This window comes from Merops nubicus, unplaced genomic scaffold (genome assembly GCF_000691845.1).
Source record: "Merops nubicus isolate BGI_N331 unplaced genomic scaffold, ASM69184v1 scaffold40747, whole genome shotgun sequence".
Lineage (NCBI taxonomy): Eukaryota > Metazoa > Chordata > Aves > Coraciiformes > Meropidae > Merops > Merops nubicus.
The window spans coordinates 1-17,995 of NW_008623010.1; the positions used below are offsets into that span (position 1 = coordinate 1).

At 48.4% G+C, this 17,995-nt stretch overlaps 1 protein-coding gene across 1 annotated transcript; it reads left to right on the plus strand.

The window, feature by feature from the left end:
• The first annotated feature begins 873 nt into the window (after positions 1 to 873).
• On the plus strand, positions 874 to 14,594 carry BDH1 (3-hydroxybutyrate dehydrogenase, type 1). Its single transcript, XM_008944964.1, has 6 exons — positions 874 to 1,010; positions 4,021 to 4,093; positions 5,547 to 5,657; positions 10,599 to 10,740; positions 12,289 to 12,441; positions 13,796 to 14,594. The coding sequence occupies exons 1-6, from the start codon at positions 928 to 930 to the stop codon at positions 14,263 to 14,265; spliced, it is 1,032 nt and encodes a 343-aa protein (XP_008943212.1). The 5' UTR covers positions 874 to 927; the 3' UTR covers positions 14,266 to 14,594.
• The last annotated feature ends 3,401 nt before the right edge of the window (positions 14,595 to 17,995 follow it).

Sequence of the window (17,995 nt, forward strand, 5' to 3'; positions counted from 1 at the left end):
CGGACAGAATTCCCCACAAATAATCGCGTGGGCAGCGACCGAGCTCTCGAATTTGATCAGTCCCCTGGATGCCCGGGGGTTACCGGGGCAGGCCGCGCCTCCTGAGCCCGGAGGCCCCCCTGCGGGCCCGCTGCCCCCGCACCGCGCTTTTGTGGCAGGTCCGAGGGGTTTCAGGCGAGGACCGCTCCAAAAAAAATCGCAGCAGACCCCAGCCTCCGGCAGGGACACGAATAAGCCCTAACGATCACATACCGGTTCTCGGCTTCAGTACAGGAGGCTGCACATTACACTGGGTTTGGTTTTTTTGTGCACTGGATCGTTTTTTTCCAAGAGGAATATGATCGAAACTAACTTTCAGTACTTAACTCTTCAGCTATTTCCAACCCATAGCGAGGTTAATGGTGATGCTCTATGCACAGCCCAGCATCACCACCTACTTAATTACAAAGAAATTTATTTTTAACTGCGTGGCTGTACTAGCTGTACAGCCCAAACGTTGATTGCTTTGGGAACATGTGACATCACCTGTGACTTGGAGTTCTATTTTAATTTAAAATTATTTTGTATAACTTATTGAAATAGTATATTCCATGTACGTACCTTAATTTTTAGCTGTTACAGTTAATACAGCTCAAGATGCATTAAAGGAGAAAGTGACATCTTCTTCAGATACCCCCAAATACTTGTCAGTTTGCTTAAAATCTTTTTTATTTGAAAGTGTCTTGATGTGGTTGAAGGTTGAGCTGTTTATCTCACTGTGAGGTACTGCAAAGGGGAAAGATGAGTTCCTTTGGACTTTATTGTTGAAATATTTGAGAGTCAGAATGACTTAAAAAATAATTGAGCAACTAAACCAAAGGTGCTATCTTGTATTGCAGAGCTTAAGGAGAGCAGTCTTGCTGTTGGCAGAGTGTGTTAATTGAAAGCATGTTGGCTACCAAGCTGTCCCGGCCTCTCCTGAACTTTTCTGTGAAAGCCCTGAATTTCAAGGACCCAGGGAATGGCTTCAGGTAAGGATACTTGGTGGTGCAGAACAAAGAGCAAGATCCTGAGTGAAGCACACATCAAAGGCTTATTTGATTTCAGTGGGAGAGTTTATTTACAGAATCACAAAATGGTTGAGGTTGGAAGGTACCTCTGGAGGTCACCTGGTCCAGCCTCCCTGAGCTAGTTGCTCAGAGCTGTGTACTGTTGAATATCTCCAAGGATGGAATCTCCACAACCTGCCTGGGACAACCTGTGCCAGTGCATGGTCATTGACCTGAGCACAGAGGAGATGGACTCTATATGCAAAGAGGAGTTTTGGGGTTTTGGTTTTTCTTACACTTAGACAATCACATAGAGTCGAAAGTGGGTTGAGTAGAGCATTAACTCAGTGTTAAGCAAGGATTTATTCCTGAATATCATAAAGTAGACCTTGCTGCAGTGGAAGGAACTGTCATATGTTTCTATGAGTTTATTAAGGAGGCAATGAATCACATGAAACGAGAGAGAAAGTTGACTGGGAGGCTTTTAGTGATAAGTGGAGGTGGGCTGAGTAATGAAACTTTTTTTCTGAACATGAACAGAAAATTTCTAATTGTAATTCCTAGCTCTGAAAACCATACCTTTTGTATTGATATGTGATGAGAACCCTACAAGTCCAAATTCAGAGCAGGTTGAGTGCTTTCACTGGCTTTGTTTTAGAGCAGGGTTCTCAAACAATGGTGTGTGGACCACCGATTGTACACAGGCTGTTTACAAGTGGCTTATGACCTGCTCAGCAAGAGCTGCCACCTCCAGTGTTGTTCTGCTGCTGTTGACAGTGGTATCCAGCACCATCACTGTCAAGGATGGCTCCTGTGACACAGAGTTGTAGAGACCAAAGATAGCCAAGCTGTTAAGAGATTCCCTGTGCAAACAGACACAGGCCTTTTATCTCCTGTTTGCTTCATACACACACCAAAGCTGCACCAGTGGGAATTTGCTGTGCCCTTAAAAATACAAATTAATGTGTTACTAACTTCAGGAAAGAATTTTCAGCAGTTTTTTTTCCCCTTCTTTTGCTTTGCTTACTGTGTATTTGTGCTTTGTACATCTTGTATTCAAGGCAAAAATATATTGTGTTTTTTGAAGTACCCTTAAGCTGCTAAACCTGAAATGGAAATCCAGCTGTTCATCTGAAAGGCAGTGTTGTCACTGTACTGGTATCTTAATGCATGGAGGTAGCATTTATGTACTCTACTCCTGAAGCTGAGGGCTGCCCTTTGTGGTGTAAGTGAACAAAAGCAGATGCATGGTGGCAAGCACAGATGCAATCTGAGGACATTCTGTGTGTTTGAAAAGTGTCAGTTGTGTCTCTGGAGCTCAGCTGTGCAGAACGACAGGAGTGGCTCATGCCACGTTACTGCACTGGGTGGGGGTGACCACGTCCATGTCACTGCTCCTTCCTCTGGTGACGTCCCTGCTGGTCTGCAGCCAGCAGCTATTTTATGCCCTTGCCTTCTGGTCAAGGTAGGCAGAACGTCAAGTCGTTGTTCTCTACAGGTTATTGTGAAGAAGGGCAGCAGATCAGTGCTCTGCAGTGAAGTAACAGGACCAGACCTGACGCTGAAAAATAAAAATTCTGTTTGTGCACCTAAAAGAATGTTAGGACATTTCTGGGCACTTTGAGACACACCAGGAAGCTTGTTGTTGAGATGAAAGTTCCCAGCCAGGTTTAGAGGTCAGTGATCTTAACACAGGCTTTGCCTGGAGACTGACCTTGGCTGTTGCTATTTCAAGAGCTGATTGGTCTTGTGACACTCAAAGTTAGAAAAAGAGCTAAACTGTTGCAGGGAGGTGAGCGGACACTGTTGTCTGAATATAAACCAGCTCCTGTCCCATCTGGCTCAAAGCTTCTGTTCTGGCAGACCCTTTTTCTAGCCTTGTTTTCCCAAGGCAGCTCCGAGGCCACAGTGTCTGCAGGTTGCTGTTGGTGCAGCACAGGTCACCCTGGGAGCGCCTGGGATGTGTGAGCAGGAGATAATTGTCGATGATTATGCAGGTTCACTTAGAAGAGCTGTCTGGAAGATAAGCTGTGCTGAAGGATAGATGTTGTTAGAGGGGACAGAGGTTAGATGGAGTACAATAAGTCAAGGGGAAGGCCAGAAGGCTCTGGGATGGCAGTGTCAGTGCCTCAAGCAAAACTGGAAAAGTTGATACAGTCCAGAGAGTTGGCTGCCCAGGATAGAAGCTAGGGTCAGCCTGCTGCATTGTCCTTTTGATGACAAGACCTAAGACAGCGTGCTGCTGCTGGTAGCATAGCTTGTCTAATGGGATGCTCGCTCCCTGGAAGGCATTGTTGCTTTGCTCTCGTCTGTCTTTGTGAACATGGTTTATCTTCCCGGGAGTCAGATGCTCTAAGAAGAGGAGCTTCAGATCTGCATGGCAGATACTGATCAAAGACTTAGTGTGTCTTGGTTTAAACAGTTGCAAAGAAGGGAGAAAAGATGTAAGAGTATCTAATGGGTAGACACTGCAGAGCAAGAAGCGTGGTCCAACATGACAGAAAGGTGGAGCTGTGTGTAAAAGCAATGAGATAGATCCAAGCAAATTTGACCTTAGCTGGGTATCAGAGACAATGCCACAACAGAATCCTTCCATCAGACAAATGAACAACTTCCTCTGCCTGAGCTTTGTGCAGCTCTAAGTGAGAGTGTTGTTGCTGTTGGAGATGAAAACACTGTGCTGCAGGTTTTGTGGGTGGAAGCAGCTCTGTGCCTCCAGTGTGGGACCTATTTTAGAATTCTTGGTAATATCCAGACAGCGTCTGCAGCTGGAAATAGCATCAAGGTCTTTTGAGAAACAAATGTTTCATACTGCAGGAAACACACAGGCTCAGACTAAGGGGAACTGTGGACTGGATTCTGTCGGCTCAAATGACAGTCTAAATCATGCATGCAGGCAACACTACGTTCCTTTCCATGTGTGCTGCAGCACCCAGGTACAGACAGGATATTCCATACCTGACTGGTCTGTTGTTTGGGTTTTTTTTAACAGGCCTCTGCAAAGATTTTGCTTCCCTGTCTTGTCCCCATGTGGCAGCCGCTCTTATGCAAGTGAAGTTGATCAGGTGAGTGTGGTTGTGGTTTCCAGGAACTGGTTCTGCTGAGCTGGGGTTTTAAGATCCCTGAAGCTTGGTGACCAAATTCTCCTTTCTGATTTGCCAGAAAGACTCTCAGCTGGACCTCTCCAACATACTCCACATTCTTTCCTATCACAGAGCTTCCATTACGTAGCACAGTACATGGTGCTAAGGATGGAAATAAACAATCAGACTAGTGAGTTTTTTCTATTTTTGGAACTGACTCAGAAGATGAAATCTTCCACCTTAGAGTGGAGGGAATTTGCATGACAGATTCTTAATAGTGCACTCTTTTTGGAGTATGGTTGTTTAAAGAGAGGTAAATAAATTGGTGTGACCTCACCTCTTGATCTGGAGAGTGGCCCCCTTCTTTAGCAGCCCTTTCCATGAAGGCACTAGCTTGCCAGGAGCAGTGCCAGGCAAAAGGAGAGTGATGTTCTGCCCTCTCGCCTGTCATGTGGCTCTGCAGCAGTGCTAGAGCATGCACATCTTGCTCTGTAAGCCTGGGACAGAGTCTCAGAGGAATTTGGATATGGCCTTTGCCTCACTCCTTGGTTTCCAGTGTGACCCTGATCAGTCTCTGTAGGCTGGGGAAAGCCAAATTTCTAGTTTAAGAGAGATGAGTTGGAATGAATTGCAAGTAATTATTACCTAATCCCACCCACAGCTGCGCCTAGCTGCATGTGCACTAGTTGCTGCTGGAATGCCTGATACCCTGTGCATTTTTTACCATGTCACTTGACTGCTGCCTCTCTTTGAGGTAGACAAAGGGGTTTGGAGAAGGAATTAGTTGTACTTCTATTTAAATTTTAAGTTGGAAGAATAAGAAGACCAAAAACCAACAAAAGAAAAATAGAGACAATGAAGTGTTTTTAATCTCAAATATTAAACCTACTTGATTCTGTTCAGCTTTTAAAACTAAGCAATAGTGGGTTTACTTGCAAGAGAGAAAAAGATGAGTGAGCAGTCAGTAAGGCTGACCCATGTCCTTTCTTCAGTCAGGCTCTCTTCCCCATACCCTTTGGGCTGCATGGCACAGAAGAACGGACTCCTGACTGCTTTAAACTTACAGGAATCGTTCCTACTGAAGGCAAAACCTGTCTTGGGAACTGTCTGGTATATTTTCAGACTTAAGATGGGTGTGAACTGCCAGAGACTGGTGGTTTGCTTGGTCTCTTTGCCTTGGGAGCCTGTTGTCAGAGCTGCAGAACTTCTCTTAGTATTGGGAGGACAGTGATCCTGCCTCACTGGAGTGAGCGTGGTACAAAACCTTTGTTTCTTGTCTTCAGGAGGCACTGGGTGGCAGTAGCTGGCAATGAATGTAGAGAACATCCCTGGAACAGGCTGATCCTGGCCAAGGACATGGCTTTGTTCTGTGCACTACAAATCGCCGATTTCAAATACTCAATTCAGGTGCATTTTGTTCTGTTTTGTTTTGCAGATTGGCAGCAGAGCTGTGCTTATAACAGGTTGTGACTCGGGGTTTGGATTTGCCTTGGCCAAGCACCTGCACACCAAAGGCTTAATTGTTTACGCTGGCTGCCTGCAAAAGGTAGGGAAAACAAAACCTGTATTCTTCACCCGTGGCATGGGCACAGACACGTAGCAAATCCAACTTTTCATCCCCACACTGCACAGCTTTCTGGCAGGGACAGGGAGGGTCGTTGACAGCTTAAAGGGAAAGGCATGAGTGCTTGAATTTCCTGGAGCTTAACCTGGTCCAGACCAGAACCAGGACTGAACGGTATCTAGGGAGGTTCTTATTTGAATCACAATGCTATGATCTGTTCCATATCTGATGGACTGGAACCCCAAATCTAATTTCATAGGCTTATCTGTAAGCAAATATTGGGATCAGGTTGAGTCTGCACCTTTGGCCCTGCTCTTAGACTGTACGTATTTAGGTAGGGCTTATTTTGATTAATTGTGACATCCACTAAGCCACCAGTGCACTTTATGGCATGTGGTATGAAAATATTTTTCTATATTTGTGAGTACAGCAATGCCTCAGTGTGTGTTGAGGGTCTCCTGAAATCTCTGCGAAGGCACCAGAGTTCCACTAGTGCAAGTGAGAGCAAGATCAGGCCACGAGTAGCTTAGTGACACAGTCTTGGTACACTCTCCTGGAGATACCTGCTGTAGAGGGTAGGAGAGAGCTTTAGCCTCTCTCCCTTACAAAGCCCCAGCACTTCTTCATCTGCATGGCCATTTCCTAACAGAAACAATCAGTCTTTGGGATATCCTGGAGAGGGTCAGTTATTTTCATGCTAATCTTTTAGCTCACTGATCACTAAATGTATTTTGAATAGTTATATTATTTAAAGATAGTCATATGTTTTTTAATGTTATCAATACTATTTTTGCTGTTAATTTTCCCATTATTACTAAGTTGTGCTTAAATGATTATTTTCCTTCTGCTGCATTTTTTCAAGAGAGTGTCTTTTATCGCTCAGTCCTTTCTGGTGTCTCAGCTTTGGGTCAAGGGTTTATTTGTTAACCTGGGCTCCCTCTACAGGCTTCACAGCAGAACAAGATGCTTCTTATGAACTGCTGCTTTTCAAAAGGTCAGGAAGAGAGAGTGTAGATAAGTGCTTTTTTGGCAGATGTTTCTACTCAGCTTTTCTAACCAAAGATCAGCATTAGAGAATGTAAGAATGTTGCAGACTTAAAAACCACTGTTTAAAACAATAACCCACCCTTATGTCGACAGGAAACAAAAATTTCAGAGCTGCAAAGTTGCTTCTGGGTTTCACTTCCTCTGAGCCACTGGAAAGACCCAATTTTCAGAGAGCATGTCTTTAACTGTCACTGAAACCTCCCTTCCATTTTGGTGTCTTCAGTACTCATTCTGCTGAATGCATGTTAGTGGAAAATCTTGGCTTCTGACAATTTTAGCATAAGTTGACATGCAGCAGCATGCCAGAGCTCTGTAGGCTTTGATCAACATTTATTTCCTTGTCACAAATCAGCAGAAAGCTTTGCTATGTCACTGTAATTAAATATTGCTTCTTTAGCTGGACTTGCATCCCGTGTTCCAAAACCTTTGTGACTGTGACAAGACTGGGAACAGCAGCTGTCGTCAGAAAAACACTGCAAAACATCAAAACTCCTTACATAGGTTGGCCTTCTGTGTGTCTCCAGGCCATACATTTTATATAGAAACTGTTCTATAGAACTCAGCTCCAGTGCTCAGCTGAATTCTCACTGTGCCACAGATTTCACTAGCAGAACCATAAGGAGAACTTTGATCAGCGTGTAATTATTGCTGGTGCTGATTTTAGGGGCAGAAGAAGCCCTTGCAGAGAGGAAGTGGCTATGAAATTCCAGTGTTATTTTCACAGGACTGTTTTTTCACAGCACACCTGCACATCAGAAGCATACTCCAACCTGGGGGGCCACCGTGTCCTCAGGGTATGCACTGCTGTTGGGAACATCACAGCCTTGTTGCATATGAAAAGTGTGTGCAGTGCTGACTGTTCTTCAGGAAGGGTTTCCGTGAGTGGCCACATCCTGAGCACCTGACTGTGTTTTTAGTGAAGGAAACCTGCAAGAGGTGTTTAGAGTCGTGACTGAGGAGGGCCCAAGGGTGGGTCTGTGCCATGTGTGCTATTTCACACGCAGTTTCTTCCTAACATTTTCACTGGCACTTGTATCAGTGTGAGGGTTGTGCTGATGCTTCATTGCCAAAAGGCAGTGGTAGACTGGATCCAGTGAACGATCACGCTGCAGCTGTCTTGCTCTTCCCTCTTTGCTTAGTGGCTGGAGGAGCCAGCTGACACAAGATGAAGCAGGTATTTTTCCATCGGTATCTGTTACCAGTGGACATCAGTGATGTTTGTCCTGGCTGTCAGGAGTGTGGTGGAACCCCTGCTTGCTGTACGTTGTGTGCTCAGGCCTGTTGGGGCCTGGAGGGGGGGGCAAAGCCAGAGGTTATGTGAGCAAGCCAGCATGCAGGCCAGTAACTGTAGGGCTCAACAGGAGTGCTGGGAGCCACAGGCCATTACATACTGCTTCAGGGACACACTGATAAAGATACAAGCTGAAGCCCGTGGGCCCCAGAGGGCAACCATGGAGAGACAAAGATGAGGCAGTGGTGTGCTTTTTCAGTGTGCAAGAGCTCAGTCCTCTTGCCATGGGGACAGTGGACCCTGGGGCTGACAGCAGAGATGTCCTGGTCTCTTGGCATAGCATGAGAAGGTCATTCCACTGCTGTGTATGGGCCTGGGGATTGTGGGACAGGCTGTACCCCATGCCAGGAGAGCATGACACAATCACAGAGTGCCTGACTTAAATACCACACATCTGCCCTTTCTGAAGAGCTGAGGAAATGGCCCCATGGATCTGGGTTAACGCTGAGAGTCCAGCTCTTGGCCAGGATCCCAGCCCCAAGGGTCCCTGTCGGAGCACCCAGCTGCGTGGGTGGCAGGGCAGGAGGAATGTTGGCTTGCTGAGCCAACCCTGTAAGGGAGGAAGATGAGGATGCTGTGGAGGTCCTAGTAGAGGGACCTTCTGAGGCTGTTGTATTGCTGCGGTCCAGAGATTTTTGTAGCAGCTCACAGACTTGAGACAAGGGAATGGAGCACCTTAGCCTTATTATTCTTCCTCTTCCCTTTAGGTGTATCTTCTGTTTCCAAGGGACTTGCATGTTTGCACTGGCTGATTGCATGTTAGCATTCCTACCTGTGCTACTTGTGTGTGTTTCAAGGCTTTGCCACACACACTGGCTTCTACCCAATGGTGCTTTTGAGCGAGCAGCAAATGTAGCACAAAACTCTATTTTCAGTCACCGTAAAAATGAACACCACTAAGTTGTGCATGGGACTTATAACTGCTCCATTTTGTATGCAGTATGCTTCCGTGTGAAGAGAGTGTGGTAGATGCTTTGTCTGAAGGACAAACACTAACCAGTATTAACAGTCTGTGGTGCCATAAGGACGGGTGGAGAAGGCGGCAGAGGAGATGTCAGGTACTTAAGTTAGTGAACTGCCTGTGAGCACAGTGGATAAACCCAGGAATGGCAGGAGCCAGGAGAAGGTTTTTTTTGGAATACAGGTGGCACAGGGACTGGGGGACATGTGGCCACCCTCATGTGGTATCTAAAGTGTGGTGTCTGAAGGGGACTCTTGCCCAGGTAGGCAAATGGGCAGCCTGGGTTCAGACTGCAGACACAGGCACCGTCTCCCCCTTTACAACTGACTGCTGGCAGTCTCTGACAGGGAGTGCCAGTGGCTCAGGGTGTTGGGAACAATCTAATGTCATTCAGTAGTTGGGACACAGCTCTGCTACGAAGAACTGTCCTGTTCCAGGTCAGAGGGAACAAAGCTATCTATCAAAAAAAGCCTCATCTATCAGGGGTGAAGAGCCCTCTGATGTTCACCTGCTGGTGCTGACATGGCAAGCAGGGCTACCTGGAGGGTTGAGTGGTGAGGGAAGAGCTGTGCAGCCAGCAGATGACCCTGTGGGACACACTCCATGTCTGGCCTGTTAATGGGGAGTAAAAGACTTCTAGTGAGTGATGATATTGAGGGGACAGAGAGAGTTTCTTACAGTAAAAACAGGAGTGTTCCTAAAAAGTGGTTATTTTCAGAGTTAGACCACCCCATCCCCTATAAAAGTACCCTGGAGTGGCCAGCACAGTCCAGTAGCTTGTAAGCATAGGAGTGATTCAGGGATAGTCCCAAATTCATCTGAGTATCCTGTGTCTGTGTCCTGGAAGCACCACAGCCAGGCTTCACTGCTGTGAAGGACTAGCTCTGGGCACACAGCTTGTTGCTGTCAGGTCTGGCCCATGTGAAGGGTGTCTGTGGGGCTGGCTGCAGTTACACAGCGGGGCTGTGACTGGGTGTGGTATGCTGGGGGAATCTGTTGTTCTGAGCTGGGGAAAAAGTTGTGGAGGTGGGAATGGGAGTGGGAAAAATCTCACGGCAGGAGGCAGAGGAGGAGAAGGTGCTGGAGGGGATTGCTGGCGGGCACACTGGCCAGGCAGCGGGTGCCGGGGCTCTGTAGCAGCCTGCTGGAGGCTGTTGATGGGTGCCCAGGCAGCGGGAGCTGTGCGAGGTCGGCGAAGGGCAGCAGGCAGGCAGTGCCCCCCCAGGCAGCCCCTGACCCCCCGAGGTGCGTGCTGCACCCCGTGCCAGCCGCAGGGAGCACGGCACCACCTCCCACCCCTGCCGCAGCCGTTGCGTGATCTCGGGAGCATGGGCTGGGCTGCAGCTGCAGCCCCAGCTCTGGCTGCTGGTCAGAGCAGTCTGTACCGGCGGTCTTGGTGGCAGGACTTGGTGGGAGGGCTCATGGCAGATGGAGACAGGGAGGAATGGTGCTCTGCAGGAGCAGCTACGTCTGTTCCGCTTCCTCTCGGAGCTGCAGGACTGTCCTGATCATTCCGTGACTGCCCTGTGCACTCTCTTTTGCTTGATTTGATGGTTGCTGTGCATTTGATATTCTACACAAGTTCTTGGGCCAGATTCAAGCTGGTGCTTTCTTCCCCTCTTAGGACAAGGGAGAAGGTGGCTCCAAGGAACTGGACGACATGAAGAGCGATCGAATGAGAACCGTCCAGCTCAACGTCTGTGACAGCAAAGAAGTAGAGCGAGCGGTGGAGCACGTGAATAGCAGCCTGGAGGACCCAGAGAAAGGTAGGAGCCTGCAACGGGCTCTAAGGACACATAGGTGGCAGGAGCTCCCTCTGCTGGGCTCTGAGGGCATTTTCAGGGCGTATTTCAAAAGCTGAGTTTGACTGAAGGGCACAAAGCTCTGAGGAGCAGCAGTGCAGACCAAGTGACCTGTTTAAATGTTGTACCATATCAGAAAGCAGCTTCCCCCTTAAGACAGCACGTGCAAAGAAAGCTGCTTTTGTTTGCACTAGGGCCTATAGGGACATTGGCAGAAATTAGGTGGTGTTCAAGGTCCTGGGATTAGTGCTATATTATTGCCATCTGAAGTTTACTGTGACTCCCTTCATGTAGTAAGACCTGGCCAGTGCCCAAATATTGGGGGTTAGCAACTGAAATGTTTCCCCCAAACTTTCAAAAGGCAAAGGAAATGGAGAGGTTTTCCCAAGGATATCCCATGAAGCTGTCTGAGTATCATTAATGCCATTGCAGATATTACCGTATATCACAGATTTCAGTGTTCAGGGGGCAGCTGTTACTGACTCTTGGCTTGCCTACCTCATTCTGCTGAGGTGATGACAGTAACTTCTGCAGCAGTCCTGTGAAAATCCCAGTTGCTCATCCATTCCTGGAACTTTTCCACCTTTGGTGAACTACATTTTCCCCCTCATGAACATCTACACTTAAATGCATGAAGGTTGTTCAAAAGGAATATGATCAGTAAAGTTTTATTTTGGGTTTTGCGTAAACCTATTTCTTCTACTTTTCTTTACATTTAATTTTTATGTATGGATCTTCTATACAAATTAAATTTTGTGGCCCTATATTCTCAAGCGTAGACCAAGATGAAGTTGCCTTTTCTGGGCTGCTTCTGAGAACACAGATCTGGACACAGTCAACATAGTCCAGCGAGTATTTCTAAACAGCAGAGAGAAGCCTTCACAGACATTTTTCAGTCTGTTTCCTGTGCGTTTTAGGATATTATATGAAGTGAGTTCATTTTATTGCTAATCCCTTTTTAATCTTTCTTTTCATTGGCAAATGAGTTGGTAGCTTCAGTTGTTGCCATCTTGGTTCCTGCAGAATTAAAGGGAGAAGCTGTGGCGTGTGTGCCCACCCATGTCCACCCATGCCCAAATTCCCCTTCCCAGAACTACAGACATTCTAGCTCTTATAGTCACACAAGGGATTTTATTTGAAAGAATTGTTTTGTTTCTTACTGGGTCTTTCCTATTCTTATAGTTTGCATTTAGAAGCTGTATTTTAAAAAGTCGTGAGAGAAAAAAAGAGAGGTGCAAGGACAGCTTTGACAAGGCTGAAGTTCTGTGTTGGCTCAGGACTTCGCGGGAAGCCTCATTCGTGGTACTTTGTGGCTGCAGTGTTGGGCAGATCCTGATTGTGGTTACATTTGCTCAGGAGACTGAATTGCTTTGGACTCTCTTCTGTCTGGCTTCCATCATTACAAGTCATAATGAAAAGCTCTGTTATGTGGTTCAATAATCTATTAGCAAGGCCTTTTCCAAGCTGCTCTCATTAGTTGCACAGAGGGAAAGCTTTCTGCTTGTCTTCTAGGGCTCTGGGGGCTGGTTAACAATGCTGGGATCTCCACGTTCGGGGAAGTCGAGTTCACCAGCATGGACACCTACATGGAGGTTGCTGAAGTGAACCTGTGGGGGACTGTGCGAACCACCAAGGCCTTCCTCCCACTCATCCGGAGGTCAAAAGGTGAGTGATCTCCTCCTGACTAGAACTCCTTGGAGAAGGTCCCTCATTCTACCCCATGTCTTGTTGTGTTAGAGGTCTGTTACGCTTCCCTCTGCATCACTGGCCACCTTCAGACCTTTACAAACAGAATGTGACCCACAGCATGCACACAGATGACAGATCCTAACTGCTCGGAGTTGCACAGCAAGGCAGCAGTACTGAAACGCCCTTAGTATTTCCCTTTCCCATCTGTGCTGCCTTCTCATGCAACATCCCAGACAAGATCTAAGCTGCCATGCCTTCTTCTACCTGCTGAGAAGCTGCAGCTCACCATAAATTCCAGTGCCGGGAGCAATCCTCCCCTCTATCCAGGAACCAGCTGTGGCAGTGCTGGCAGGGTGGGCAGCACCAGAGTCCTCTGGTGTGCTGCTTGCAGGGAGGTTGTCAGCTCTGTGACTTTGGGAGCTTCTAAGTGTGAGAGGTGGGGGTTGTGCAACGAGGGAATGCAGACCTGGAGCTCAGATGGGTCTCGGCATAAAGGGGCAAAAGCTCTCCTGTACTGGGACCAACTGCCTGACTAAATATTTTTTACTTTTGAGGCAACCACAGACATTAACAGTGTTGTTCTGGGATGCAGACCTGGGCTGTATGTGGGCCAGAAGCCATTTATTCCACCATGGAAAGTTATCCACTTCTCTTGTCAAAGTTTCTAACACAACTCAGCCATGAGCACTGATAAACAATGTGGAGAACTGCAGCACCCACAGTCTCCTTCCAGCATTCTCCACAGCCAAAATGAGTGGCTTCTGGAGGGGAGAGAGGCCTTAGCTCTGTGCCTGGAGCCATAATCCAGCTGTCACACAGAAAAGGGTGTGCTGAATTTAGACTGCTCTGCCCATTTGTGGTGCAGGAGTGACACATCCCCTGTTAAGAGGCAGACACAGTAAGACACCGTTGGGCTCCTGGATTGTTTGCCTTTGAGTTGCAAATAAACAAGCTCAGCCTTGATGCCAGAGGCTTTTCTGTGCTGCTGCTTTCTCTTGCCTGGGCTCAGCCTGTTTCCTACCATGCAGGCTCTGTCCAGCCTCTTGTGTGTTCCCCGTGGCACTGAGCTTTGTGTGTCACCATGTGCCGGGTCCCTCAGGTGCAATGAGCCAGGGAGCACAAGCGATGGGCTTGTTCTCCTGCCTGAAGGCCGTTGCGTGTGCCAGCAGTGCTGAGACAGAGCCACGAGCAGCTCTGCCAGGTGCACTTACGGGTGGGTGGTGGCTGTGCAGGTGGATGTGCGTCGAGGAGTCCGAGTGGTGTGTCAGGTATCTGCTCTGGGTCGGGCACCTCAGCTCAGCTTAGGTCAGCTCTGCTTTGCCTGTCCTAGGTCGCGTGGTGAACATCAGCAGCATGATGGGTCGGATGGGCAGTCCCGCCCGCTCGCCCTACTGCATCACCAAGTTCGGCGTGGAGGCCTTCTCCGACTGCCTGCGCTACGAAATGCAGCCCCAGGGGGTGCTGGTCAGCATCGTGGAGCCCGGCAACTTCATAGCTGCCACCAACCTGTACAGCCCCGAGCGGATCAAAGCCATAGCCGACAAAATGTGGGACGAGCTCCCCGAGATAGTGCGCAAAGACTACGGCAGGAAGTACTTCGACGAGCAGGTCAGCAAGATGGAGACGTACTGCAACAGCGGCTCGACGGACACCTCGCCCGTCATCGAGAGCGTCACCCACGCGCTCACCTCCACCACCCCCTACACCCGCTACCACCCCATGGATTACTACTGGTGGCTGCGCATGCAGATCATGACGCACATGCCCGCCGCCATCTCGGATCGGCTCTACGTCTACTGAGGCCTCGCGCGCCAGGGCTGCCCAGGTGGGAGACTTGTTCTGCAGAGAGCGTCGCACACACTTCCCGTTAGTCCTTCCTAAATTTTTCTAACCTCGTTTCAGAGTACTGTGTTTTAGCTCTAAAGGGTTCATTGAAACATCCAGTGCAACCTACAGGGCAGTGATTTGCAAAGGGTGCTTCATAGGCAGGAAGACATTATGTTTGTGCAGAGACATTGATTCTTTGCTATTTATTTCACAGCATTCTTTTATTTTTCACCTCAAATGTCAAGCTATAATTGTTATTTAAACTGAATTGCTCTGAAGTGTTTTCAGAATCATTTCCGCTGGTGGCCGAACACAATCTTCACAATTCCTGCCTAGGATGCAGCCTTCACACCATAGGACAGGTGCCCTCCATGCGGCAGCAGCCAGCCACTGCCTCCTCGTGGCCAGCAGTGTCCAACAGACTTTTCCAGGCCTGGTCACCGTAGCCCAAGGCAGAGCAGAGGCTTCTCTAATTCGGGGATCAGAACTCAAAATGCTCAAGGTGCTGAAACTGAGCAACTGACCCTGTCCCTTTCACTCTTAGAATTATACTGATGAAACCTGAGAGGAAAGGAACTGGTCTGCTTTTCTTGCATGCTTCCTTGCAAAGGAGTTCAACAATCCAGGGACTCAGTCCCGCAGACCTTGCCCACAGGAGTTTCTTACTCACATGAGCATTCCCATGAGTGTGAGCAGCTTTACACACAAGACTGCAGGAGTCAGGATTGGCCCACAGCAACGTTTCTCTTCAACAGTAACTGAACAGCAACTCGAGACTTAATTTGGAGAAGAGTTTCACCCCAGCTCCTACAATCTGTGGGGATCACCGCTGAGCAGAGGGAAGCAGAGAGGGTTAAGGTCACATCAGAGAATGCTGTTCTTACCAGGGACCTCAGAGTCACACCGAGCTGTTCGTACAGCACCTTGCACAGAAGGTTCTGAACCCCGACCAGGGCCTCTGGGCACTGCTGCAGTGCAGGTGATGATGGTAATTCCCACTGAAGGAGTCACTGAGCTGAAATACATCTAACATGATGTAAATCTAACAGAACGCCCATAACAAAGTTAACTTGAAGAGCAGTTTCATTTCCATGATGGTTGTTTACATGTCTGAGAAACATTTGTTTCATACCATATAAAAGGAAAAAAAAATATCCAACATCCTTTCCTAGGAAAATGTGGAAAGGGTTATTTTTTTTAAGTTTGAAAGACAAAAAGCAAACAAGTAGTTCAAATATCATTGTTAGCAGATAAGTTAATGAGAACGGATCTCATGTGCTCTGGTAACATACTGTGACATGAGCAAGCTTATTTGGCTTAATAAATGTATAGATAAATGGTAACAAAATCCAGAGGCTCCCTCTCTTTATTTTTAAAATATATTTTAGGTGAAAAGCTCACATCTGTTAGTGGTGTTTGTTTAATTTGGTGAGGTTCATGACAGGTGAGCATTCACACTGCAGTCAGGGTCTGGTTTGCAATCTTGGGTCTTACATGTCCATGCTGGGTAGTGCAAGGCTTGCACAGAGTAGTAGATGTATCCTGCATCTCATGACAAATACCCCTAACCCCTGGACTCTGTCTGTTCACAGCTCTTAAACCTGCATCTGTACTGGACTCCCACAGGAGACAAAACATAGAAGTATGAACCACAAGAGACCCAGCAGGCACAGGGACTAACTTGCAAAACAGCTGGATAACAATGTTTGCTGCAGGTGACACAGTAGAAAGAGAAAAACCTTTACAAGCGAAGTTCTTGTTGTCTCAATATTTAGCCCTGGGTTGCTCAGTAACACAAAAAAAGAGATTTAATTCTGCTCTGGATGCTAGCTCCCAATGTATACTTACACCTACTGCTGGGTTTGATACAGACATGAGTGGAGTTAGCTGTGGAAAAGCCTGAGTGTGCAGCTGAGTTAGCTCAGTTTGGCTCAGAGAGCCCTGGGAGCAAACGTAGCAGGCATTTAACAGTGCCACATCCATTCCCAGCCAGAAAGGTAGAGCCAAAGAGTGAGAACCATGCTCATGTCTGCACAGCACCTCTTCTGGAGGCTTCTGAGCTCCTTGGTGCCCCCAGGGAGCTCTGGAGCTGTGCCACCACTCCGGGGCTTGGGGAGATGTGAGGGTGCCGCTGCCCTGCGCTGCGGCTGACGGGCACTGGGGGGCCACGGCCACGGTGCTGCTCTGCATCACGGCTCCTCCAGCCTTCTGTGCCAGGTTTCCTGGCACGGGGACAGTGGTAGCTGATGCTGCTCAGGAGGGCAGCAAGCTGACTGGCTTTCCCACCGGGATCTTGGCCATCCCACAGTTTCAGGGTTTGCCGTGAGAAGAACATGAAAGCTTATCCTCTCTGGTTTTGCTTGGCTGTACTTGCAACTCCATGCTCTCTAGCTTCTGCCTGCATGGTACCACCACAGGTCCAGAAGTCGCTTCAGCTCACCAGGTTTATTTGAACACTAAAAAGAACAGAAATGTAGCAAAAGGTGACTTGGTCAGGCGCCTGGTCCTCTGCACTTGCAGAGCTGCCTCTGTGGGAGCTTCTGCACCCCCAGGAGGAGCTGGGGAGACTGGAGAGGCCAGTTTGCAGTGGTGTCCATCCCTGGGCCCTAGTCTGATCCCTGCTGGATGGAGGGAGGGCTCTCTTCCCAAACTTCTTGCCAGGCAAAGATTGCTGGTGATGATGCCACAGATCTCACTCTGCAGCATCCCTTGGGCAACCTGGAGTTAAAAATAACTTTCCCTTGTGTGGTGGGAGGCAGCAGGGACGGGGTAATTTTAACTACTCTGTTACGCCTTGTTCTCAGCCTCAATGAGGAAATCATGAAATCCTACTCTTTTTCAGAACTTTATGTTCCTAGTGATGAGAGTGGTGGGTGCTGCATTTGAGACCAGCATTTAGTGACCCCTTTACTGCCACGTTATGTGGAATGAAGTGCAGGGATGTCCCAGTTAAAGAGAAAAATCCTTTCCCAGCGGGGAAGCTGCGCAGCTTTGTGAGCACTGGTGCCAAGCCCTTGCCTCAGCTCCTGCGTCCCAGCAGGGGGCTGGCCCAGGCTCCCTCCTAGGTCTCAGCCCTGTGAGTCTGGCCAAGACTTGTGGTCCTGGGCTGGCAGTTTGGAAACGGACTGCTCTGCAAACAGAGAAGAGGAAAGGACCCCTCTGGTTGTGGCAGTGTGGAATGACGGAGTGCAGGGCAGCTTCCCCAGCTGAATAAAATATAACCATGAAACAGATATGCCAATAAATACATGAGTGGCTCAGCAGCTGAGCTACAAAGTCGAATCCCTCTCTGTGCTGAGACTGCACTGAAGTGAAGGGGCTTTGCTGCGAAGTGTCTGTGCAGCTGCTGGCGCTTCGTGGACTATGGCTTTGAAAAGAAGTTACCTTCCCAGCAGACAAGAAGGGAATCACAAGCGTAACTCACAGGAGATCTGGTGACATCTCCTTGGAGAGATACCACTCAGGATCATGGCACTGGTTTCTCTTCCCTCTTCCCCACAGTGATGTGGGGCTTCCTGCGCAGCACTGCAGTGCTGCAGACTTCAACTGGTGCATCCCCGTGCGAGAGGAGGCACTGGCCTGGTACCACCAAAGCAGCAGGCAGCAAGCTCTTCCTCACTGTGCATGAGTGCACGAAGTGGGAGATGCCCGAGCCAGGAGCAGCCCGTGCACCTGTCACACAGATGGCAAGCAGTGCTGGCAG